General features: G+C 37.1%; 1 protein-coding gene across 1 annotated transcript; it reads left to right on the top strand.

Moving 5' to 3' along the window:
* The first annotated feature begins 290 nt into the window (after positions 1–290).
* Positions 291–24,697, top strand: Cnrip1 (cannabinoid receptor interacting protein 1). The gene is made up of 3 exons (XM_047523504.1): positions 291–1,000; positions 3,120–3,270; positions 23,717–24,697. The coding sequence occupies exons 1-3, from the start codon at positions 822–824 to the stop codon at positions 23,879–23,881; spliced, it is 495 nt and encodes a 164-aa protein (XP_047379460.1). The 5' UTR covers positions 291–821; the 3' UTR covers positions 23,882–24,697.
* Positions 24,698–25,155: the final 458 nt, after the last annotated feature.

Below are 25,155 nucleotides of genomic sequence, written 5' to 3'. Positions count from 1 at the left end.
TCATTCTTGAGACAAGATATGTATAAAAGAAATACACACCTACAAGAAGGTGTAGCTCCTTGAGTAGGGTTCTTTTTCTTACGTACATTTCTAATCCAGTGTGGCTCTCAACCCACATTAGATGGAACTGCGCTTTCCCACGGCCATTTCCCCCGAGCTTTGGAAAGACTTATTTCCTGAAATTTTAATCACTAACTAGCGGTTTCCTAACCCACTTCCCGTCTCCCGCCTCCCTTTCCCCCTCTCAGTCTTCTCCTGCCGGGCTGGGGCCAGTTCTGCCCGCAACAGAATCCACACTCTCCGGATGACCCAGGCGATCTAGATTCAGAGGGTCTCGCTCCTCGGTTAGCAGTCCCTTAATCCCAATGCCTACCGTCCCCTACATCCTCTCGTCCCGCCCAGTGCTGTTCTAGGAGGAGCCTAAATGTCCGCTTCCCCAGTTGAAGGGGATTGTGGTGCGTAAACAGGATTAACTCTCTCGCCCCCAGCTGTGCTGATTTGCTCGGCTGCCAGCGGGTCGCAGCGAGCCCTCGCGTGCGTGGAGGGCGCAGCAAGGGGAGCGGGGGATGGGGCAGGTCGCGCTCTCCGGGCGGCGTCTGGGGCCGGCTTCCTTGCCCTTTGCGGCCGGGGGCCACTGCCTCCCGGGCTGCTGCTTGAAAAGCCCGGCGGACGGCGGCGACGGTTCCTAGTTGCTGCCTCCCTTTCACCACCTCCCATCCCCTCCCCGCGCTTCCTCTCCGCCCACCGCGCTCCAGCCGCCTGGTCGCTGCCGCAGCTGTCCTCCGCCCCCCGGAGCCGCCGCGCCAGCCCCTAGCTCAGCCATGGGGGACCTGCCGGGCCTGGTGCGCCTCTCCATCGCGCTGCGCATCCAACCCAACGATGGCCCGGTGTTCTATAAGGTGGACGGACAGCGCTTCGGCCAGAACCGCACCATCAAGCTGCTCACCGGCTCCTCCTACAAGGTGGAGGTGAAGATTAAGCCCACCACGCTGCAGGTCGAGTAAGTGCTGGGCGCAGGGTGGCGCTTGGGTTGCGGGTGGAGGACCGAGGCCCCCGGAACAGACTAAGCCTCTGCTGGGTTTTTCTTGTCTCCCTTCGTCCAGAGGATCCGGGGGGGTAGGGAGAGAGGTCGGCTCTCTGTCCCCGCTTTGGTCCTCTCCTCTGCCTGTCGCTGGTATTCCTAATTCCTGCTTCCCTCCACCCATTGCAGTGACCTCAGTTGGTTCGTTTAAATCAGCGACAAGAAGCCGGCGGGGAGGGGGGTTTGTGTTTGTTTTTCTTGTAAATTGCCTTTCTGTCCACCCTTGGAACCGCAAGCAGAGGGTTGGGGCAGATGGCAGAAGGTCGCTGCAGGGTTCATCTACCGCAATCCCAGCCCTTCTCTGCTGAGTCCTGGCGTGCCGCCGGCTTCTGCTGGCGAGGCTGAGAGAGGGAGAAAGGGTGAGGAAGGAAGTGTAAAGGCGGAGGAGGGGTGGTTATTGGGGTTCCCTGAGGGATGCTCCCCAAGCCTCCATCTGCCTGTTGGTGGCAGGGGACCCCCAGCGCGGGATCAGCAGGCACAAATCTGAAGGCGCGGCCTCTGCTTAAGGCCTAGTGTCACGATTTTCCAGATCCTCCACTTTTCTTTTTCTCCTGAGCTGTCTGTTCAGCCTGGTGATGTCGCCTGGGATTAACATCCTCACAAGAGGATGTTTTTTTTAATTTATTCGAGTCAGGGATTATCTCCTTCCAGCTACCACAGGGATGAGGTGATGCACCCAGCAAGTAGCCTATGGGAGAAGAGTCCATGGCTGGGTCCTTTACCTCTCAGCTTCCACCTACGTGTTGTGTGAAATCTAGTGTGGAAGGAGGATATAAACCTACATTTATCCTATGTAACATTTGCTGGGGAAGGAGTTTTGAATCCATCAGACACATCCATAGTTTATTATAATTCAGTAAACTTACATTAGCTTTCAAGGCACAAGGACTTAGAATCACAACTGGATGGTTTCTAGGGTTTCTGATCCATCTATTTATTGGAACTCCTCACCACACACACACACACACACACACACACACACATACACACACAAACTCCATACATTTCCCAGTGTTCCCTGCACCTGGATGTAATCCAGGCTTTTCCTTTCTTGGAAACCTCTTTTCCTGACTTATCTGTTCTATATTCCATTTTCTCAGGGTAGTTCTCTAGATCTAAAAGCAAATCTAAAACTATTTGTTAATAACAACTATTTTTTCTACTTACATTTTAATTTATTAAGGATTTTGAATCACCTGGAAGTCTTGCTGGAACACAGATGGCTGGGGCCCTCTGGTGTTTCTGGCCTGCTGTCTGGGGTGGAACCTAAGAGTTTGCAGTTCTAATATGTCCACAAGTGATGTGGACACTGCTGGACCAGGGATTGGCTTTGAGAACAATGATTCTAACGTTCATGAATGATGCCAGTGAGAATTTCTGGTGGTGTAGCAGGCTTGAGAAAAGTGCCCCAAATCAGGACCCATAAATGTTGAACAGAAAGAAAAAAAAATATTATAAATTAGTTCACTAGTCCTTGATCTGACCTGCACATAAAGATCACCTAGATAATTTTAAAATAAATTTGCCAGTACCAAACTATATCCCAAGCCAGCTAAATCCTATCTCTGGGATTCGGGATGGGACTGGTTTTTAGTTAGGTTTTTCATAGTTCCACAGACAACTTTAATGTGTAACTAAGGAGAAACGATCATTGATAAGGTTCAACTCAGCCTTTATGAGTATCTGGATGAGAATACCAAGGTTATCCCAGAAAGATGAAGTAGTTAGTCTATGGTCACATGATTGGCTAGTTGGAGAACTCAAGCCTCCTGAACTTTCATAACTTTCTTGGTGGCTTTGTTTTATTTTGTTTGAGATGGGGGTCTTGTGATGTTGCTCAGGCTGGCCTCTTGCCTCAGCTTCTTCAGTGGCTGCGATTACAGGCACATGCCACTGTACCTAATCAGAACTTTCTATCATATCAATATGTCTCCCCTAGGCAAACTCTGCAGGTTTCCTGCTCAGGGATTTGGTCCAGACCAGGACAGGGTACCTAACCTAATTTCTACTATATATGGTCAACTCAAGTCCATTGCAGGAACATTTCCATTGGTGGTGTGCTTGTCCCACTGGAGCTGAAGGCTAAAGAACCTGATGGGGACAGAGTTGTTTATACGGGCACCTATGACACAGAAGGTGTGGCCCCAACCAAGAGTGGAGAACGGCAACCCATCCAGATCACCATGCCGGTAAGGCCTGGTTTGGAGTTTGGTGGTGTGGTTTCAAGGCAAATGGGAAGCATAGAAAAGAAAACAGTCACTATCTCTTTAAGAAAATGTGTATTGAAGCCAATTACTATGGAAATTAGTTTCCTTCATGGATCTGTTAGAACTGTGTAATTAATGCTATTTAATATAATAGACTGACCTATGGACGCCAAGCAGGTGGTGATGGAAGAGACAGTACCTACATTGCCATTTTTCCTGTTACATTCTGTATCAGGACTAGTTTAGATAATTGACCCTGAAAAGTTCTTTATTCCAATTTCAATGACATTTTTCTATTTAAATCTAATCTAAATGGAAGAGTCTCCCAAAAGTGATTTTAATAGAATATAGTAAACCTCTCAGTTATCTAGTCCTACTAGATATAATAGGTCATCCCTCTGTATCTGCAGGGGATTGGTTCCAGAACTCCTTTCAAACACCAAAATCTATAGATGCTCATATCCCTTATATAAATGGTATAGTATTTGCCTATAACCTATGTACATTCTCCAGTATACTTTAAATCATATCTAGATTATGATACCCAATACAGTGTAAACGCTGTGTAAATAGTTATCACTATTCCCTAAATAATACAATGGACTAAGAAAAAGTCGATACATGTTCAGTGTGGGCACAAATTTTTTTTTTTCTGAGTGTTTTCAATCCAAGGTTGGGTGAATCCATGGATGCAGAACCCATATATACAGAGAGCCATCTATATATTATATGTAATATTTATAGCCAAGTAACATTGACTCCCAAGTAAAAACATCAAATTGATAAAAGAATAGAGATGAGAAATAGTTAACTATATGTTCAAACACAATAGGGGAGGAAGTAAACTTGCCTAAACAAAAGGAAAGGAAAATTCATCTAAACTACTGCTTATAAACCCTGGGCAGCGTTTTCCCTCTGCAAGAACAACCTTGAATTGTCTCCCTTTTTGCTTTATAGGAGATTCACAAATATATGTGTGCATAAGAATCTCTTTGAGTGTTTAGTTAGAATGCCAGTGCTAGGTCCCATCTCTGGTGATTTTGGTTCAGAAGAGCTGAGATGGGGCCAGAGAAACTGAACTTTCAACTTGCCTACCAGAGGATCCATCCTGATGAGGAGAGTCTGTGAAATGTACTTTGAGAAACGCTGATCTGAGTAAGAGCTAATTCATCCAGTCCTTTGAAACCTTCGGGTTTTACTGTACCCAATATACTTAAAACAACAGCAACATAAGGAAATAATCTCAGCAGTCCATCCCTTTGCATCCTATATTTGAATTATTTTTGGAAAGAATTCTATATTCCATCAGAGATTTTTAAACAGAAGAAAAAGTACAAAAATGGAAGACGTATATAATTCCTGAAAGAGAGAACATTTTTGTGACTGTTCATACTTAGAAAGTTGTTTCTATATGTATAAAATGGGTATCATTATAGATGTATATTTTCCTATTTACATCTTTGAATGCGAAATAAACATAAAAATCAATGTAAAAATAGATGTAAATATGAAACAAATTTGAAGTCATATGCATGCTCTATTATGTGAAAGTATCAAATTATCCTCAGTCACTTATTGCTAATTATTTCTCAGTATTAAAAAGAAAACTACATTAAAAATCACTCACTTCTGCAAGAATTGCCAGATGTTTTCTTGGGATAAATTCCTAGATGGAATTTGCATGCTAAGGCATTTTATAGTACTGGTCCCTAGGAAAGTCAGGCAACTTACATTCCAATCATCTGCATTTAATTATCCATCTCCATATGCACTAGGAATAAAACAAAAAAACCTTGACTGGGCACAGTGGTGCATGCCTGTAATCCCAGTGGTTCAGGAGGTTGAGGCAGGAGGATCTCGAGTTCAAAGCCAGCCTCAGCAAAAGCGAGGTGCTAAGCAACTCAGTGAGACCCTGTCTCTAAATAAAATATGGCCAGGGATGTGGCTCAGTGGTTGAGTGCCCCTGAGTCCAATCCCCAATACAAAAAAAAAAAAAAACTTTAAAAATTTTTCATTTGATAGGCAGTAAATTCTAATTTTTGTCTCTTTAGTTACTGTTAATTTGAAATATTGACATGTTCATTTACAGTTTGTATTTCTTTTGTGAATAATACATTCATAGCTTTTATCCATTTTCTATTTGTCTTGCTGATTTTAAGAAATCTTTATAAATTATAGTCATATTTTTGTGGCATCTTGAGTGTGTTCGTTTATCATTTGCATTTTAACTTTGTTTATAATATGAATTTAAATTTTCATGCAATCCAATATATTAGCCTTTTCCTTTATGGTGTTTGCAGTCAGGATCCATTCAACTTGGAAAATCTTCCCCAACTCCAAGGTTAATTATGTGCTCACATATACACACTGCATTTGTATATTTTCATTGGAACTCTGATGGTCTCACTTAATAAATTTCAGATGAATTAGATCTAAATACTGTTTCAGTTCATGGCTTTCCCTATGGAATACACTAATCCATGTCTTAAAACAATTATTTCAGTAATCCATTCTCCTCTAATCATCATTTCAAACTAATTTCTTATATTGCAAATTTAGTATATTTTCACACTTATAATCTATTCCAACTCTTATGCCAATTCTAATGCCATACCGTATTGTTCTGAATACATTATTTTTATAATTTATATTTATTTGTAACTAACCACCTTACTGAACTTTCTTACTAAAATTTTCCAGTGAATTATCTTGGATTTTTAGATGGACAGTCATAATCTGCATATGACTATGCCATTTTCTGATAGTTTACTCTTCTCTTTTTGCATTGTCTAATGATCCTAAAATGATGTTGTCCATCAATGGTGTCAAGGGATATCCTTGTCTCCAGGATTCCATTGTTAGGTACAATTTTAATTTCAGATAGTTACTGTGTTAAAGCAACCTTTTTCATGTTCACTAAGCAGTGTGGTTTTTGTTTGTTTGTTTGTTTGTTTGTTTTTGATCAGGAGGCATATTGAATTTCATCCAATTCCTTTTCCCATCTATGGAGATACTTTATCTCCTTTGATATATTAATTGATAAATTATATAATAATACATTTTTAAATACTAAACCACTCTTTAATTCCTAAAATAATATTTTAGTATATTGCACTATTCAATTTACTAAGATTACATTTAAGATTTTTAGAATATTAATTTTTTTAATATTAATTTTGCTTGTTCTATCAGCAAAGATTTCCTATATTAGGTACTAGCAGGAAGAGTAGTGAACAAAATAAATATCCCTGGCTTCACAGGCTTCTGAAACATAGGGGAAAACATAACTTTATATTATCAAATGTTGTATTAAAGTATATTGTCAAATATTATAAGTAATCATTATTTTTCAAAAATACATAGAAAGTAATAATGCATATGGTGTATATGCTGGGGGATCTTACCCTAGATTAAGATTGGGAGATGACTTTCTTAAGAAAGGAATTAAGGATAACTAAGAGTGGGGAGAAGAGGGAGCATTCCAGGAAAGAGAAACTGCAAAAGTCAAGAGCTATCAGAGAGCGTGCTGTGTTCTAATGGAGGAGAGAAGCCCATCATGGCTGGAGCAGGGAGTACAGGGGGACAAGTAAGAGTTAGATGACATAGGATGTGGCAGTTAGGTATGGTTAGTGTCTCCCCCAAAAGTGCATATGCTAGCATCTTGGTCCGCATTGTGCCAGTGTTGAGGTGGTAAAACCTGTAAAAGGTGAGGCCTAGTGCCAGGTAGTGAGGTCAAGAGGGCACTTGGAAGGAATTAATGCTGGTCTCAAGAATGGGTGTTGTAAGCCAGGCACAGTGGCACATGACTATAATCCCAGTGGCACCAGAGGCTGGGACAGGAGGATGACGAGTTCAAAGCCAACCTCAGCAACAGCAAGGAGCTAAGCAACTCAGTGAGGCCCTGTCTCTAAATAAAATACAAAATAGGACTGGGATGTGGCTCAGGGGTTGAGTGCCCCTGAGTTCAATCCTTTGTACCAAATAAAAAACAAATGGGTTATTATAAAGTAAGGCCACCCCAAGTGCTTGGCCCCTCTTCTGCATGTGGTTATTTCCCTTTCTACCAAAGGTTGAACAGATGGGGCTGCCTGAACTTAGACTTTCAGTCTCCAAAAATGGAAGCTAAATAAACCTCTTTTATTACCCACTCAGTCCTAGGGATTGAACCCAGAAGCACTCTACCACTGAGCTACATCCCCAGGTTTCTATTTTGTTTTGTTTTGTTTTGTTTTGTTTTGTTTTGTTTTTTTAAGACAGAATCTTGCTAAGTTGTCCAGGCTGGCCTCAAACATGGGATCCTCCTGAGTAGCTGGAGTTACAGGCACTTGCCACCACCCCCAGCCTCTTTATTCTTTATAAAGTACCTACTATCAGGTATTCTGCTATAGCAACACAAAACAAACAAATACATAGCAACTTCTTCCTAATTTGATTTATCCTAATACCTATAGGAATTCATTGAAAGTTTTAAAATGAACTTTGAGTTATTTTACTTACATAAAATGAGCCAACTTTAAGTGTACAGTTTATACATGCTTTAACAAAAAGATGCTACTGTGTGATCATCACACCAATAAAGATATAGATACAGAACATTTCTACCACCCTGAAAATTCCTCCAAGTTCGTTGGTATTCAGTCCCCTCTATAACCTACCCTGAGTTTTCTATGTCAATATATTACTTTTAACTATTCAAGATTATTATTCAAATAGAAGCATAATGCTGTATATAAATTATTTCATTTGGTATAATGGTCTCGAGATTAATCTATATTGACTATATCAGTATTGGTTCCCTTTATCACTGAATAATACAAATCACATTGTAATACATTTATCCCCTTACCTATAAGTGGATATCTGGGTTGTTTTCAGCTTTTGGTATTATGAAAAAAGCTGCAATGAGTTTGAGTCTTGGTATAAACCCATTTTCGTGAGTTAGTAGTATCTAAGAGGAGAATTACTAAGGATAAGTATATGTTTAATTATGTATGTGTGAGGATTCTAGTTGATTCACATATTTAAGATATGCCAATATTTTAAATTTGGAAATTCAAAAGACCTGGAAGAGCCAACACAATTTTGTTTCATGATCTGTATTGTAATCTTGGCATCAGAACTACAGATTCGTATTCAGAGGTTTGTTTTGTTTGGGGCTTCTGCAATCCTTTTGCATTGTTATATCGGTTTTAGAATGAACTTGTGAATTTCTCCAAAAATTGGAATATTAAGTTTACGTTAAATCTCTAAGTGCTGGGCACCATGGCATCTCAGCTACTGAGAAGCTAAGGCAGGAAGACTGCCCAAGTCCAGTATGGACAAAATAGCAAGAACCAAGACCCTTACTCAAAACAATAAACAAAAAAAGTCAATTTGGAGAGATTTGAAATCTTAATATTAAGAACCCATGAACCCATGAACATCTCTATTTAAATCTTTTTTCATTTTCTGTTTTTAAATTATCTCTGCAATATGTTGAAACATTCCCTATCTAGATTTCATCTATACTTCATTAAATTTGTCATTAACTATTTCATATTTTTATGCTATTATAAATGGAATTATTTCTATTGCTGATATGTGGAAATAAAACTGTTTTTTATATTGATCTTGAAACCTGAGATTTTGCTAGTCTCATTTATTAATCCTAATAATTCTTTTATAGAATCACTAGGATTTTCTACATATACTATCATTTCATCTGTTCAACAAAAGTTTCTCTCCTTTCTTTCCAATCTGTATTCCTTTTACTTATGACCTGATTGCAATGAGTAGGACCTTCATTATGATGGTAGATAGAAATGATGAGAGTAGTTAGATCTCCTTGTCCCTTGACCTTGGAGAGCAAGAATTCAGTTTTTCAACAGTAAGTATGATGTTGGCTGTATAGTTTATATTAGTCCTTTTATAAGGTTAAGAAAGTTTCTTTCTTTTCCTAGTTTACTGAGTAAACTTGTTGTGATGTGTTTTCAAACTTTTTCTGTCTTTCTATATTATCGTTAGCTGTTTTCTACTTTTTTCTGTTACATTAGATTGCATTGCTTTTTTAGTGTTAAATAACCTTGAATTTCCAGAATAAGTAACTCTTGATCATGTATATTTTCTGTTTGTCTGACTGGACTTGATTTGTTAATATTGTTGAGGATTTTTACATCTATGTTCCTGAAAGATATTAGCCCACAATTTTCTTTTCTTATAATGTACTTATTTAGTTATGATATCAGGGTAATGCTAACTGTATAAAATGAGTTGGAAAGTGTTCACTCTTTTCTGAGACAGTTTGCATAGAACTGATGTTCTCCCCTGTGTTGGACAGAATTCATCAATGAAGGCATACATTTGACTTTATTTGATGACTTTTAATTACAAATTCAATGTTTAAATTAATATTGATTGGGCTATCACATTTTATTTCTTGAGTTTTATAATTCGCCTTTAAAGCAATTTATTTCAATTAAATCGTCAAATTAATTGGAATAAAGTTGTTTAGAATCTTCCACCATTCTTTAATGTCTTAGACTCTGTAACAAAATCCACTTTTATTCTTGACGTTAAAACTGTCTTTTGTTCCTGATCAGTCTAACTAGAAATGTATCAGTTTTATTGGTCTTTGCAGAATTCTAGCTTTATTTTCACATGCTTCATTCCCAATTTTTCTATTTCATTGTTTTCTGGTTCGATATTTATTTCCTTCTTTTGTTTGCTTTAAAATATTTTAATTGAGCTGGGCACAGTGGCGCATGCCTGTACTCCCAGTGACTTGGGAGGCTAAGGCAGGAGGATGACAAATTCAAAGCCAGTCTCAGCAACTTAGTGAGGCACTTAGCAACTCTGCAAGACCCTGTCTCTAATAAATATAATGAAAGGTCTGGATTCAATCCCCAGTACCAAAAAAAAATAATAAAGTAAAATAAAATAAAATATTTTAATTGAGACATAATGTACATGCAGTGAAATGATCCTTTCATATTGAAAATTCTGGCTTTCAATAGGTTGGATGTGATGTGATTAATCATATTTCTTTGTATCTTTCCTTCTGGTGAATCATTGAAATTCTTGAATCTATAAAATGCTTTCACCAAATTTGGAATATTACTAACCATTATTTTGTTAACTATGTTTTTTACTCTTAAAGGTATAAACTTACTTTGAAGATTTTTAGTTACAAATTCAATTTTCCAAATATTGGACTATTTATATTTTATTTCTTAGTCTTTGTAACTTGACTTTAAAATTTATTGCTAAGGTTGTTCATAATAATCCTTTGTTTCTCCTTTCCTTGAAGGACTCCAAATAAACATATGTCAAATAGCTTGGTATTATCTCACAAGTCTTTGAGGCTCAGTTCAATTTTCTTCAAATTTTTTTAATGGATCCTAAAAGTAGATCATTTCATTGATATATCTTTAAGTTCCCTGATTCTTTCTCCTGCTATTTCTAGGTTTATGTTGTGTTCTAATTTTTTTCTATCATTTCTCAGCTCTAGAATTTTTATTTATATTTTTTATAATTTTAATTTCTTAAAATTTATCATCTGTTTGCTCACAGAGATCATGTTTTTCTTTATTTCTTTAAGCATATTTATAATCGCTGGCTTGAAATCTTTGATAAGTACATCTGGCTCCATTTACAGTAAGTTGCTATAGACTTCTAGGATGTGGATTGTACCTCCTATGTCTTTAGATATCTCGTAATTTTTGTCTAAAAGCTAAGCATTGTGGATAATATTGACTACAGTGTTTGCTTCATTCTTTTGTGTACAGGTTGAGTTTCTCCTATCCAAAATTATTGGGACTAGAAGTATTTCTGATTTCAGTTTTTAATTCTTGAAATATTTGCATAGATGTTATCTATTGAGCATCCTTAATCTGAAAATCTAAAATCTAAAATACTCCAAAGTTCAAAACTTTTTGAGTGTCATGTTGTTGCTCAAAAATTTCAAATTTCATAGAATTTCTAGATTTTCTAATTAAGAATGATCATCCAGTATTACTGTCTTTCTATATCTGGCCAACAGTAAATAGTTCTGGACTCAAACTTCAAACTGTCTTCCTAGAATTATGCAGCAAATGATGTCTCTGCTCAGATTTTTCATCTCCTATTTGTTGCTTTTCTAGCCTGGTCCCTTTTTATGCCCATAAGATTTAACAATCAGCCAAAGAATTGAATTTTCATACTGAGTTTTTGGATTTAACTACCCTAAAGTTCCCCTAAATTTTTCATCTCCTCTGCCAGTCCTAGATTCTTTACTTTGATTCTTTAAGCCAGTAAGACTCGGGTTTGGAAATACACTTAATTTTTTTTAAAAAGTAAACTTACAAATCTTATTCAGCACAACTTTTACTTTCGAGGATTGTCTCTTTGCTGGTTTTCTTTTCCAGTGAGTACTGTTCCACTATTCTACACATGCAGTTAGCCAGGGATTATGGCAGAGTTATAGTCAGACTTTGGGTTTCATCTTTCCTGTAGTTGTTTTTTTTTTTTTTTTCTTTTGGGAATTTCTATCTAAATTGTCAGCTTCTCTGTCAGTGTTTTCTGCCACTTTCAACAGGTAATACTCCATTTTCTCCTGCCAGGTCCCCAAGGGATTGAGAAGTACTTTTAAGGGGTGGGAGAAAGTCACAAACAAAATTCTTAAGTAGTCCATTTGAGATCTTTTAAGGGTGATCTTCCTTTGGCTTTTGTCCTACTTTTAATCTCTAGAAAGAATTCAAATAATTCTTATTAACATTTTCTCAGACTTTATAATATCTATGTAAGTTCTACCCAACAATTCTTTCTCATCATTTCTGTCTTTAAAATTTTGTCAGTCTAGTTCCTGATATTGGATAAAAATGGAATGTCAAAAATCGCTGTAAAGCAGGGCAAGTTGTCCCACGCCTGTAATCCCAGCAACTCGGGAAGCTGAGGCAGGAAGATCCAGAGTTCAAAGCCAGCCTCAGCAAAAGTGAGGCACTAAGCAACTCAGTGAGACCCTGTCTTTAAATAAAATACAAAATAGGGCTGGGGATGTGACTTAGTGGTCAAGTGGCCCTGAGTTCAATCCCTGGTACCCTGCCAAAAAAAATCACTGTAAAGGCTAATGTATAAATTGGAAAGGCAAAGAACAATTAAAAGGCCTTCATAGTCTTCAGTTTTAGGGTTAATAGCTTTGAAAAATGAATTAGGAACTTTTTTATAGGTTATCCTCTGAAACAATTTATATAGCATGGGTCTGAACTTTTAGCAGAAAGTCTGACAGAATTTGCCCATGAAAGTCAGGACCAAGAATAAAAATATTTGGAGAAAGTATATTTAACTTTCAATTTAGTCCATGATTTTTGCCTTTTATGTAGTCAATATTGTATTTTTGTGAGGATAATATTTATTTCTACAGAATTTTAATGTGTATTTTTAACCTCTAGGATTGTTAAATACCATTGATAGAGTTAAAAGAATGTTAAAAACTACATCCTTAAACAAGTTTAGAGCTATTTTCATGGAGTTGCATTTTGACATTAAGCTTTCAAGTGCTTTGAAAGTTTAAGAAGTAGCCTTGTGTAAAAAACCACTCACACTAAGTGCTCATTAATGTTCCATGTGGAATTATTTAGAATTGGAGCTAGAAAAGCCTTTTATTTTCTTGATTTCAGGAAAATATTTTCTTTATAATAACTAGAATGATTTAACTCAGTATTTTTCAGATTGTTTTCTGAAGTCTCAGGGTTTCCTTGAGGTACTTCTTGGCCCCTTGAAAGAATTAGGGTATCGGGTGGCAAACCTCTCTCCTTTATCCAGTCATTACAGTATTGCCCTTTGTATCTTGTGAAGAAATGTACACTAGGACTGCAAAACATTTTAAATTAGCAATTATTAACTATTTTAGGTGGGTAACCAGAAAGCCCAGAACCTCTAACATTATTTTTATTTGTATATTTTTAGCTTTATGTAAAATGCTAAACCACATAGCAAATTTTTTATAAAGTAAGGGACAGTATAAACACATAAGTCAAGGTTCAGTAAAGTGGGAAAGTTAATCACATAAGATCTAAAATTACAAAAAAAAATAGGCTGTCAATTATGGAAAAATGATGTTCTTAATTTTAAATAGAAGAAAAACAAGAAACTTATTTTTCTACATAATGAAAATTATAGTAATAATGAGAAAAATGATACTTTCTGTCTTTAAAAGTCTGATTTTTTAAAAATATCATTTAATCTTCAATAGAAATATTAATAAAACATGAAGAACGCTTTCCACACTTCTCACAAGAAAAAAAATTGACATTCCTAAAAAATGAAGGTAAAAAAAAAAACCTAGAAAATCTATTTTTGAAAGTAATTCCCAGTGATGTCATAATTTTAACAAGATCTTTTTAAAAAATTTATTTATTTATTTGCCATGCTAGAATTTAAACCCAGGGCAAGTGCTCTGTTACTGAGATATATTCCCAGGCCCAAAAGATCTTCTTTATTGCTGGTAACATGGTAAAATGGTACATGCAATACTTGGGGAAATAAATGATAGTAACAACCGTAAAAGTTATTTCTTTTAACCAAATACTTTCATTCCTATTAAGATACACACACAAAATTAATACTGTTTATGGTGGGGAACAATTGATAAATCTAGTATCTGGTGAGTAGTCTAATTGCTGATATATCATGACAAAGTCCTATGTCACCATTAAAATTGTAACATTGAATATGTAGTTGGACAACAGATAATCATGTGTCCAACTTTTAATCTTTTTTTTGGATAGTTTTGCAGTGTGTTTTTTAATTTTTTTTTTTTTTTAGTTGTCAATGGACTTTACTTAGATGCAGTGCTGAGAATTGAACCCAGTGCCTCACACATGCTAGGCAAGTGTTCTACCACTGAGCCACAACCCCAGCCCCCAAATTTTAATTTTAAAAATAATTGCAAATATAAAATGTATGTATGTGGAAGAAACTCTGAATACAAATTGAATCAAAACGTAGGAAATACTGCTACTTTAAAATTTTGTTCAAGTTTCTGAGCCTAATTATCACATTTTTTAAAGTCAGACAACTCCTCTAAGATATGGGGGTGCATTCTCAGACCTCCCGGGATACCCAACCAAAAGAAATCTTCCAGGGATTTGCTGGCCTTAATTCCTATTGCTGTGATCCTAAATTATAGTATTTGAGAATCTGACTTTCTTGAAAAAAATAATGACTGTCACACTCTTAAGGGTGAGTTTATACTTTCATACCATATTAACATTGAAAGTGACCTTAGGGATCAGATAGTGAAATCCACTTATTCTGCACACCAAGTTAGGTGTGCCTGGGATCACACAGGGGTAGAGGGTATCCTGATGTCTTCCTGACCTCAGTTCTAATTCTGACATTCTTGACTTTTCCTTGGGCACCCATGCTGATTGCATTTCCCTTGATGAACTACATAAATTTAAATAATCTAGGCACCTGCTACTTAATCAAATAGATTTACCTGGATATAATCAAGGTTTCAGTGCTGACTGTAAGAGCATGGTGTCTATAAAACATCTTTTATATTTAAGCTTTAAATATTGGTGACTTTAAAATGTACTAGATAGTGTTAGAAGCTATTGAAGGCTCACCACTAGAATGAAAATTCAAACTAAACATTAAAGCTGCTGGCTTGATCAGAAAATTTTTTTGTCATTTTTCTTATAATCAGCTTATTACAGATCAGATACAAAGAGATGGCCAAATCTCACACCCACAGGTGTGCAATCATTATTTGGAACAATTAATATCAATCATCTGCTTCTAGATGTAAAAATGTACATAAGAACCTCAGCTTTACTTCTGGGACTAAGGATTTGTGAGTCATAGTAACTAAGACTCTCCAATCTTTTAGCAGATACCTGGGTAGGCACGCAACGCTTATGGTAAGTAAAGATCCTTCTCTTAATGACTAAGTCTAAATCATTCTCATACTAAAACAAAATCTCATGCTTCAGTCATTCAAAAGAATGTAGAAACTCACTTTTTACAGATCCAATTAGGAAGAAGTTCTGAATCGGGCCTTTCTAAACTGAATTAATTTCCTCTGAACCCCCATCCTGTGTTCTGTTTACCTTAGAACTAAAGAAGTATGGATCCATCCTGCTCAGATCAGAGACCCAGGAAGGAATAGTGTCCTCAGGAAGTTACAGCTTTAGTTCCCCCAGCCCATGTTGGCTTCAGAGATTTGGGGAGGTCTCCCCTTCTGCCCCGTGAGTCCTTGGAAGAGAACTTTAGTCTCACATGTGGCAGCCTCCTTCACACTTACCCAGTGCTCAGGACCTGTCAAGTGAAAGGATGAACAACTTAAAAATAGCTCATTGTCCCTCTGAGGCCTCATGACAATCCTGACAGTTTTAGCATTTGTAGTTCTGCTTCAAATTAATATTTCACTTCAACTCTTTTTTAAAAACATATTTTTAGTTATAGATGGACACAATACCATTATTTTATTTAATTATTTATTTTTATGTGGTGCTGAAGAGCAAACCCAGTGCCTTACACATTTTGAGGCAAGCGCCCTACCACTGAGCCACAACCCCAGCCCCCTCACTTCAACTCTTTATTACATATGCTACTCTTCTCAGTCTTGCTTAGGAATCTAAAGTTATTGTATGATTTTATATTAAAAGCATTGAATTAATTATGCTGAGATAATTGACTGTGTGGGGGAAACCTTACTGTTACTCTTTTCTGATACCACACTCCAAAATGTATTTCAGATGGAAAAAGTCAACTTTTCTAAAACTCTTAAAAGAATTCATTTAAACTTTAAAAAACCATGAAGAAATCCAAAGGTAAAAGTTGAAAACTTTGATTATATATCATGTGAAATTTCTGTCAAGGATCATAGACCTCATAAATTGAAAAGGTGATTTAGATTGAAATACAAATGACAGTTAAAAAAATTATTGATAACATGTAGTCTCCTAAGTCATGTTGCCTTCATCTACCAAGACCCATACACACTGTTGCTACCTTAATGTCATTCCACAGTCTGTTGTCTCCCGCGGAAGCAGTGAGTGACTTCCAAAGTCAGGTAGTTAGATGCCCTCTTACATTAATGGCAGTGATCTCAAGTAATTCCATAGGCCCTGGTACTTGAAGCTAATAAAGCAATACCCAGGTCTGATACCTTTCAGCTCCCAAATAGTAGAGTCAAGCTGGGCTGGGTGGTACACACTTGTAATCCCAGAAGCTTGGGAGGCTGAGGCAAGAGGATAGTAAACTCACAGTCTGCCTCAGCAACTTAGTGAGGCCCTAAGCAACTCAGCAAGGTCCTGTCTCAAAATAAAATATAAAAAGGGCTGGGGATGTGGTTCAGTGGTAGAGTGTCCCTGGACTCAACCCCCGGTACCAAAAAATAAAAATAAATGAAAAGAGTAGTGTTGATTTGTGTTTTAATGTGGCATAATTAGTCCTTCCTAGGAGAGAGTCCAGGTAGAGATTCTGTCTGCACAAATCATAATCATATTCCCTTGTGTTGGCCCTCTGCAGTGGGAAACTGGTGGGAGTTTGGATGTATAATGCAGGGAGGGATATGAGATTATTGTGATGCTAAGTGTGTGATGGAGGGAGGTAGCCTTACACATGCAAACCCAAAAATGTCAGTCCACATGCCAGCCATTTGGTTTAGTATTTGGCAAGAGTGTACCCTTGTTATATTGAAAGAAAAAAAAAGTTACAAACCAGTGAGAAAGAAAGAATCCTAGCCTGTGAGAAATAGAGAAATGAGCAAAATCTCTAAGTAGGTCAATAAATACAAATGGACAATAAATATATGAAAATGGTTGGACTTCAATATTGGTTAAAAAAATACAAATAGGACAGTATTTATATTAACCTATTAAATTGGCAAAATAATACCAACTTTTCAGTGCTAGAATTTCTTCACAAAATAGTGATTTTTATAAATTGATATTTTATCCTGAAACCTTAATAAATTCACTTAGTCTGGCACCATTTTGTTAGCTTGCTTAGTATTTTCTGCAAACATAGTTAGACAGTTTTACTTCCCTTCTTTTTCTCCCTGACTCTTGCCTTAAAAACACTGGCTAAGACCTCCAACACAATACTGAATAGGGGTGATTAGTGCCTCTTAATGAAGTTGAAGAATTTACCTTCCATTCCTACTTTGCTAAGAATAGAATCAATGTTGCATTTTCAAAATCCTTTCTACACCTGATATGATTATATTAATGTGTCACTTAATGATGGGAATACATTCTGAGAAATGCAACCTTAGGCAATTTCATCATTGTGCAAGCATCATGGAGTGTACTTAAACTAAGAAACTGATGACATCACTAGGCAATGTCATCTTATGGGTCCACCATCATATTTGCAGTCCATCATTGACTAAAATGAAGTTGCACAATACCTGACTTAAAGTTTTTCTCCTTTATTTGGTTCATTGCTATGGTGGTTTTTCAAATAGTGAACCATCCTTGAATTCCAAAGATGAAAACTGTTTGGTCCTGATGTGTTATCCTAATTACGTATTGCTAGGTTTGATTTACTAATATTTTAAACAAGTAGAAGTTATAAGCACATTTTTATAAAAGTCCATGAAGTTTTTTTGTTTGTTTGTTTGTTTTTTTTGTCTGTAATTTCCCTTTATTTCTAATATCTTTGTCAGGTTTAGGTATTAGAGTAATGTTGGTCTCATAAAATGAAATGATGCAGAGTGACCTGGGACGTGCTCCACACCACACGGTACCACGAGCTTCCAGCGGTCTTCCCTGGGGAAGGAGGTTCTTGAGATGAAGCGTAGGGTGAAGGGACCAGAGAGGACCTTGTGATTTGGTCAAAGGTGCCTGGTTTAGTGCTGCAATTGTCTTATTTTATATATATAATATATATATATATATATATATATATAATTGTCTTATTTTATATATATATATATATATATATATATTTCTTGGAGTAAACATTTTAAATAAACAGCATCATTGTTTACTCTGAAAAAAAAAAATGAAATGAGAGCTGGGCACAGTGACGCATGTCTATAATCCCAGTGGCTCTGGAGACTGAGGCAGGAGGATCAGCAGTTTACATTCAGCCTCAGCAACTTAGCAAGACCCTAATAACTTACCAAGACCCTTCTCATAATTTGTTTTTAAAGGCTGGGATGTGACTCAGTGGTTAAGCACCCCTGGGTTTAATCCCTGGTACCAAAAAAAAAAAAAAAAAAGAAAAACAAAAGAATGAAAAGGAGAAATATTCCCTTCTCTGTTACCTGAAAGAATTTATGTAGAATTGGCATTTTTAAAAAAATTTATCAATGAAACCATTTGAACTTAGGTTCAATTTCTTTAGTAGACAGAGATCTAGTGTTCTTTCCAGGAGGAATTTATCCATCTTTATTAAAATTATTGGCAGGGCTGGAGTTATGGCTCAGTGGCAGAGCACTTGCCTGGCATGTGTGAGGCCCTGGGTTCAATACTCAGCACCACATATAAATAAATAAAAGATCCATTGACAACTAAAAAAAAATATTTAAAAAAATATTGGCATAAGATTTTCCTAGTTTAAAGGCTATGGGATCTATAATAATGTTTTCATTCCTGCTATTTTTTGTTTCTTGCTCAGTTTCATTTCTTGTTTTCATTCCTGCTATTTTTTGTTTCTTGCTCAGTTTCGTTAGGGGTTTATGAAATTTGAGGACATTTTTTTTAAAAAACTAGATTTTAGTTTTATTGATTTTTCTCTTCCTCTCTATAAATCTTCTCTGGTTCATTGATTTTTGCTGTTTATTTCCTTTCTTCTTCTTACCATCAGATAGTCACAAGACAAGCTAAAATTTAAAAGACTGGCAATGCCAGGTGTTGTAGAGGATGTCTAGAAACTGTCATGTTGCTGGTAGATATAAAAATAGCACAATCGCATAAGACTAAAAGTTCAAACTTTTTTTTTTTTTAATCTGTTTAGGTAGAGAAGAGGAAACATTTTCACCAATAAAACTCCAAGCAGTACAGGAATAGAGAAGTTTGAAATCCAGTGGAAATTGATAGGTCACACCACACTAATAATCATAGATGAGTATTGATACTCATTTTGTTTATAATAAAGCAACATCATGCTTCTATCAATATAATTGTTATTTCTCTGTCCCAAGTCAATAGGTTGTTGAGTGACCTTGTTCTTTATGAATTTCATGTGTCTGGAAGTGGGTGGCATGGTGAATGTAAAGAAGTACTCTGAGGACTTTATGGAATGAGCTCTTCTGATTCCTCATTGTTATAGAGGTCCACAGAAAGAGTCTCCTTTCCTTGGAACTGGATATATTCTATTCCACGTTTATTATAAAATAAAAAGGTGCCTAGACTTGCAACTTGTAGAACATCATGGCAATACAATGCCCAGCTAGTGTGTCCATAGCAATGTCCTAAACACATTCTACATTTGTGACAGTTCATGTAAGTTCTCAGGGAGAAAAAAAAAGAAAAAAGAAAAAGTCCCTTTGCTTATGTAAATAGTTTGGTACAGTAATAATAGTCCTAACTAGGAAATAGGAGACAAAGCTTCTTGTCCTGCCCTTATCATGAAGTGGCTTTGAAGTCTAGACCCAAAGCAAATTTCTTAACCTCCCTCGATCTGGTTTTTTGGGGTTTTGGTTTGTTTGTTTGTTTTGGTTTGTTTGTTTCATCCATAAAATGAAGTCAACAAAGTCAGGCCCAAGAATCAAGGTGGAATGATACAAATAAAGGATTGTGTAAAGAATGCTATTCAAGAAGTTCATTGGACTAGCCAAAGGGGAATGAAAGGAAGGGGGGAGGATGAGAGTAGGAAAGACAGTAGAATGAACAGAACATAACTTTCCTATGTTCATATATGAATACATGACCAGTGGAATTCCATGTATGGATAATATGTCAATATACACTCTACAGTGTGAGGTGGGGTACATCAGGATTAAACCTAGGGCTTCACACATGCTAGACAAGAATTTTATCATTGAGCTACATCCCCTACTGTAGGAAAATCTGAATGAAAAGATAGAGGTAACTCTTTTTCTATATGTATAAGTCAGTATCTTTCTTTTCTTTGTTTCTTTTTTGTTGTTGTTGCCATTATTATTTTTGTTGTTGTTGTTGTTGTTTTGGGTACTAGGGATTGAACCCAGAGGCACTTAACTACTGAGCCACATACCCAGCTCTTTTTTGTATTTTATTAGAGACAGGGCCTTGCTGAGTTGCTTAGGGTCTTGCTAAGTTGCTGAGGCTGGCTTTGAACTCATGATCCTCCTGCCTCAGCCTCCTGAACCACTGGAATTACAGGCATGTGCCACCCTGCCTGGCTAAGTTAGTATTTTTCATTTTCTTTTTTCTATACACCTGATTTTACATATTTGAGCTCATGTATGTAAACTGTTTCCTGTGAACACTGTTCTAAGCATTTTCTTGCATCAATAACCCTAATTTTGCTTTTAAGTCCATCAAATGGATATGCCATTTCATATTATTTTCATATTATTCATACCATTTTCATATTATTTTCTTAAGTCCATTATTAAGTCCATCATATGGATATGCCATTTAATATTATTTTCATATTATTCATACCGTTTTCATATTATTTTCTTAATGTTGGATGCTTAGATTGCTTACAGCAAGAAATTTAGAAATGTTTTACTAAGTTGATAAATGAAGAGTATCTGTAAAAGACTATGTTTCTTTAATTACTAATATTACATCTGAATCTTTTTCAGATGTTACACTATTTTTCTTTTTAATAATCTGTGTTCTAGTCTTTTATCTATATATTCTTGGTAGTACTTACTAATTAACTCATATAATCTTTTATATTAAGGATATTAACTATTTGGTAAAACATATAAATACAATTTTGGTTTTAGCATTTTTCTTATTATAAAAATTAATAAATTTTGAAAATAAGCACATGGGAGAAAATAAAGTACATTCTATCAGTTATCAACATTAACAAATATGATTAAGATTGAATAATACTATACATTCTTTTTTTGGGGGGAGGTACCAGGGATTGAACTCAGGAGCACTCAACCACTGAGCCACATCCCCAGCCCTATTTTATATTTTATTTAGAGATAAGGTCTCACTAAGTTGCTTAGCCTTAGCCTCACTTTTGCTGAGGCTGGCTTTGAACTTGACATCCTCCTGCCTCAGCCTCTGTAGCCACTGGGATTACAGGCATGTGCCACTGCTCCCAGCTTACATTCTTAATAGTATACTGCTTAGTTCATTTAACAATACAAAATAATGGAAAAAGTTTAAATATTTTACATTTAAAATTGCCACATGGTATTTGGATATTCCATAATTAACTAATGTCTCAAAGATGCCCACTTATAGTTTAATTTTTCATTGCTCTCAACTTTTTTATGTTCTTAAGATAAATTATAAGAGGTAGAATTGCTGGACCCAAGTGTACTTACACCTTTGTCTTGATAGAAATTACCATTCCAAAAGGCTATATAATTGAATTCCCATTCGTGTCATTTAGAATATCAATCCCTATAGCTTACTGAAAATGGATATTTCTACTTTCTTAGTTCATGTGGTATAGCTTACATATAAAGTGTGTACCCATTTTAAGCATGCAGTTCAATGAGTTTGACCCTGCATACCTCTATATAACTACCACCCCAATTCAAATTATAGAATGCTTCCATCACCTCCAAAAGCTCCCTCTTGCACATCCCAGGTGTTAGATAACCATGAATGTTTCCTGTCAGTATGGATTCTGTTCTATCATTTTATAAAGTTTTAAATAAAGGGAAGAATTCAGGATATGTTCTTTGGGCCTAGACTTTTGTTTAGCATGTCTTTAAGAGTCATACCTGTTAGCCAGGTATGGAGGCACAGGCCTGTAATCCCAGTGATTAGGGAGGCAGAGGCAAGAGGATTGCAAGTTCAAAGCCACTCTCAACAAATTAACAAGACTCTGTCTCAAAATAAAAAATACAAAGGACTGGGGATATGGCTCAGTGGTAAAGCACCCCAGGTTCAATCCCCAGTACAAATAAAAAAAGAAAAAAAAATCCATTCCTGTTGTTGCCTGAATTAGCAAGTACTTTTTTATTGTTGAGTAGAATGTGGTGTTATAAATATAACCAAACTTGCTATCACCAGGAGAATGAGTAGACATTTGGGTTGATTCCAGTCTGGGACTATTATGAAGAAAGCTGCTATGCTTGTATAAATAGTGCTTTAGCCATGACTCTCCAAAAAGAGACACCTTATTTTCATACCTGGGATTTGGGTGAACTCTAGGTCTATCATCAACTGTTTCACATCAAGCAAATTTCCCAAAGGAAAGCCCAGATCTTGTTTTGGGACCAAATTAGCAGGATGAGGCAATGGTGCAGGATATAATTTTGAGAACATCTTGGAAAGCTATCTGGGAAGCACCTGATCACCCTCCTCTTGTATCAGCTGCAAAGCATAAGGCTCCTATTGCTCACTGCCCTTCTTCTCTCCATGTCTTCTGGCTCCTGACAAGTCTAAGAATCCTGCCAAGTCAGTCCCTGTCCCCTCCCATGACAGGAGGGTCAGAGGAGAAAATAACGACAGGCATCACGCTGTTTAATGCCAGATCCCCTAAATAGCTCCAGAAGGTGGTAGCAGGGTCAGGCAACCCCACAGGCCATTTGAGCATCTGCCTCTGGTCTCTAGGGTATTCTATGCCCTCTTCTTGGCTACAAGAGAAATGCAACCTCAGGCTTACGAGAATTCTGTGCAATGATTTGCCAGGCCTACCTTCTAGAAGCAGAATGTAAGTTCTATAAGAGTAGGAGTCATGCCTTATACAAAATTTTATATGTGCAAGATACATAGTAGATGCTCCACTATAGTTTTGCATAAAGTATTCTCTAAGCCTGAGATGTGGGCATGAACTCTTGACTTACAGTCAATATTTGATGGTTAAAGAGGGGTATTTGCCTGTCAAATATTTTCAATAAAATATTTGTGGCTGTGACCTCAAGTTAAATATATTTCCTGGAATCAAAACTAATGATAGAAGGACAAACATATCTTGTGTGTATCTGTGCAGGTACTATCTGGTACCACTGTCTCCTGAAATAGAAACCAAAAGACAGCCAGTATACATAATTCCTTCTTTTCTTCCCAGTTCCCCTTCTTTGGTGGGGTCTGTTTTACTGCAAGCTATAAAATTCTGAGACTCTAAGATGGTTTTTCAGAAAATAAAACTTGGAAGACAATATAAACTTGAGAGTTATTTTTGATAAAAGCAATATGATAGCAGCTTTTCAGAAAATATCTTCCAGTAACAAAGGAAGATAATTCACAAATAAAGGGCCTAAGTTTTGCAGACCAGGAGGGACTTGATTGATTAGGCATGATGTTCAAGCACCTCGCCAGTGACTTTAGCTCTCTGGCATTGCATATCACAGAGTGAGGTTTTATCAGGCATGTTTCTCTTTCCTCAGTTCACGGACATCGGGACCTTCGAGACAGTGTGGCAAGTCAAGTTCTACAATTACCACAAGCGAGACCACTGCCAGTGGGGAAGTCCTTTCTCTGTCATTGAGTACGAGTGCAAGCCCAACGAGACTCGCAGTCTCATGTGGGTGAACAAGGAGTCCTTCCTCTGAAGACAGTTCTTTCCAATGTGGCTGGACAGTCTCTCCAGAAATCTACTTTTAGATAAACCAGCACAAGCCTTAAGCAAGGCACATGCACCCTGGCTGTTTCCCATCTGGTACTGATGACCTGCTATCCCCTATTACTTGAAAGTGTAATTCCCCTCTGATACAGTACCCCCTGATGTAAAAGATGGTGATGTACCACTCCCCCAAATACTCCTTTCTGTATTCTGTGCTGGTGGTCCTGCATCCAGTTGTGCTCTGTCATGCAGTTGATCTCTGTGACTGGGGTTCAGTGGAAGTGGTAGGCTTGTCCTATACTTGAGGGTTCCACTGAATGATCTCGGTATTTTGTTTCCAAAATGAGTAACTGCCTCTTTTTTTCATTGTTCATTTTTAAAAAATGTGCTTGGATCCTCCCATGTGTAATGTGGTAACGTGCAGCACACGTTTGCCAGCTTTCAAAGCAGGCTTTGTGAAAATGTAATACAAACAGCACTAAATGGGACTCAAATGTTGTGTTTCCTAAAACAGGGTTTCAGGGGATAATGACAAAACAAAAGTACAAATATGTAAAATGTCTTTATAAGTTATTCCTTCAGGTAATTTAAGATATTGTGCTATGACCTAATGGAAATTGGGAAAAAGCATTGCTGGGGACCACTGGGAAACTAAGAGACTGGAGTTGTAGGGTCACCCCTTTGGCAAGCTACCATAGTGTCCAAATGTGCACATTGATGGCATCCTACATTCCCCCACCTGAACTTTGTAAAACCGTGTATGTAACTGTAACGAACTTTTGATATTTCTTAATAAAGGTATTAAAAATCGTGTGCTGACTTTCATTCTGAAGTTGGGTAACAGCTATCCAGCAGGAGGGCTTGTGCTTCAGGCCATGCACTCAGGTCTGTATGCTACAGGGAAAGGGGAATGTACCTGGAGTAGAATTAGCATACCTGTATAATGGGAGTGCTCCAGCCAGCTCTAACAGGGAAGCACAGACCCAGGAACTTGGATAATCAGAAAATGCTTGACCCTGTCCTCCTACGGTGACCACTTCCTCATTAGTCAGCTATGCAATTCAATAACTAGAGGGCATAGGGCTGGAACGGCATGCATTAACCAGGGTAGCGCCCTCCCTGCCTGCTCCCAGGGCACTCCCGGGTAACCTAGCACAAAGCCTGCATTCCAAACAGTTCCTTAAGAGGAAAAGAAACTTCTATTGGAAAGCAACATCCTGCTTTCCAACAATATTGTAATATTCCCTTGGGCAGCACAAATTC

This window comes from Sciurus carolinensis, chromosome 13, assembly GCF_902686445.1.
Source record: "Sciurus carolinensis chromosome 13, mSciCar1.2, whole genome shotgun sequence".
Classification (NCBI taxonomy): domain Eukaryota; kingdom Metazoa; phylum Chordata; class Mammalia; order Rodentia; family Sciuridae; genus Sciurus; species Sciurus carolinensis.
This window is presented reverse-complemented; position numbering and strand designations above follow the sequence as displayed.

Excerpts from the sequence above, each read along its gene's own strand:
- Cnrip1 (XM_047523504.1), top strand. The coding sequence starts at position 822 with ATGGGGGACCTGCCGGGCCTGGTGCGCCTCTCCATCGCGCTGCGCATC. Across the intron at positions 1,001-3,119 it reads CCCACCACGCTGCAGGTCGA|GAACATTTCCATTGGTGGTG; the intron begins GTAAGTGCTGGG and ends AGTCCATTGCAG. Across the intron at positions 3,271-23,716 it reads CCATCCAGATCACCATGCCG|TTCACGGACATCGGGACCTT; the intron begins GTAAGGCCTGGT and ends CTCTTTCCTCAG.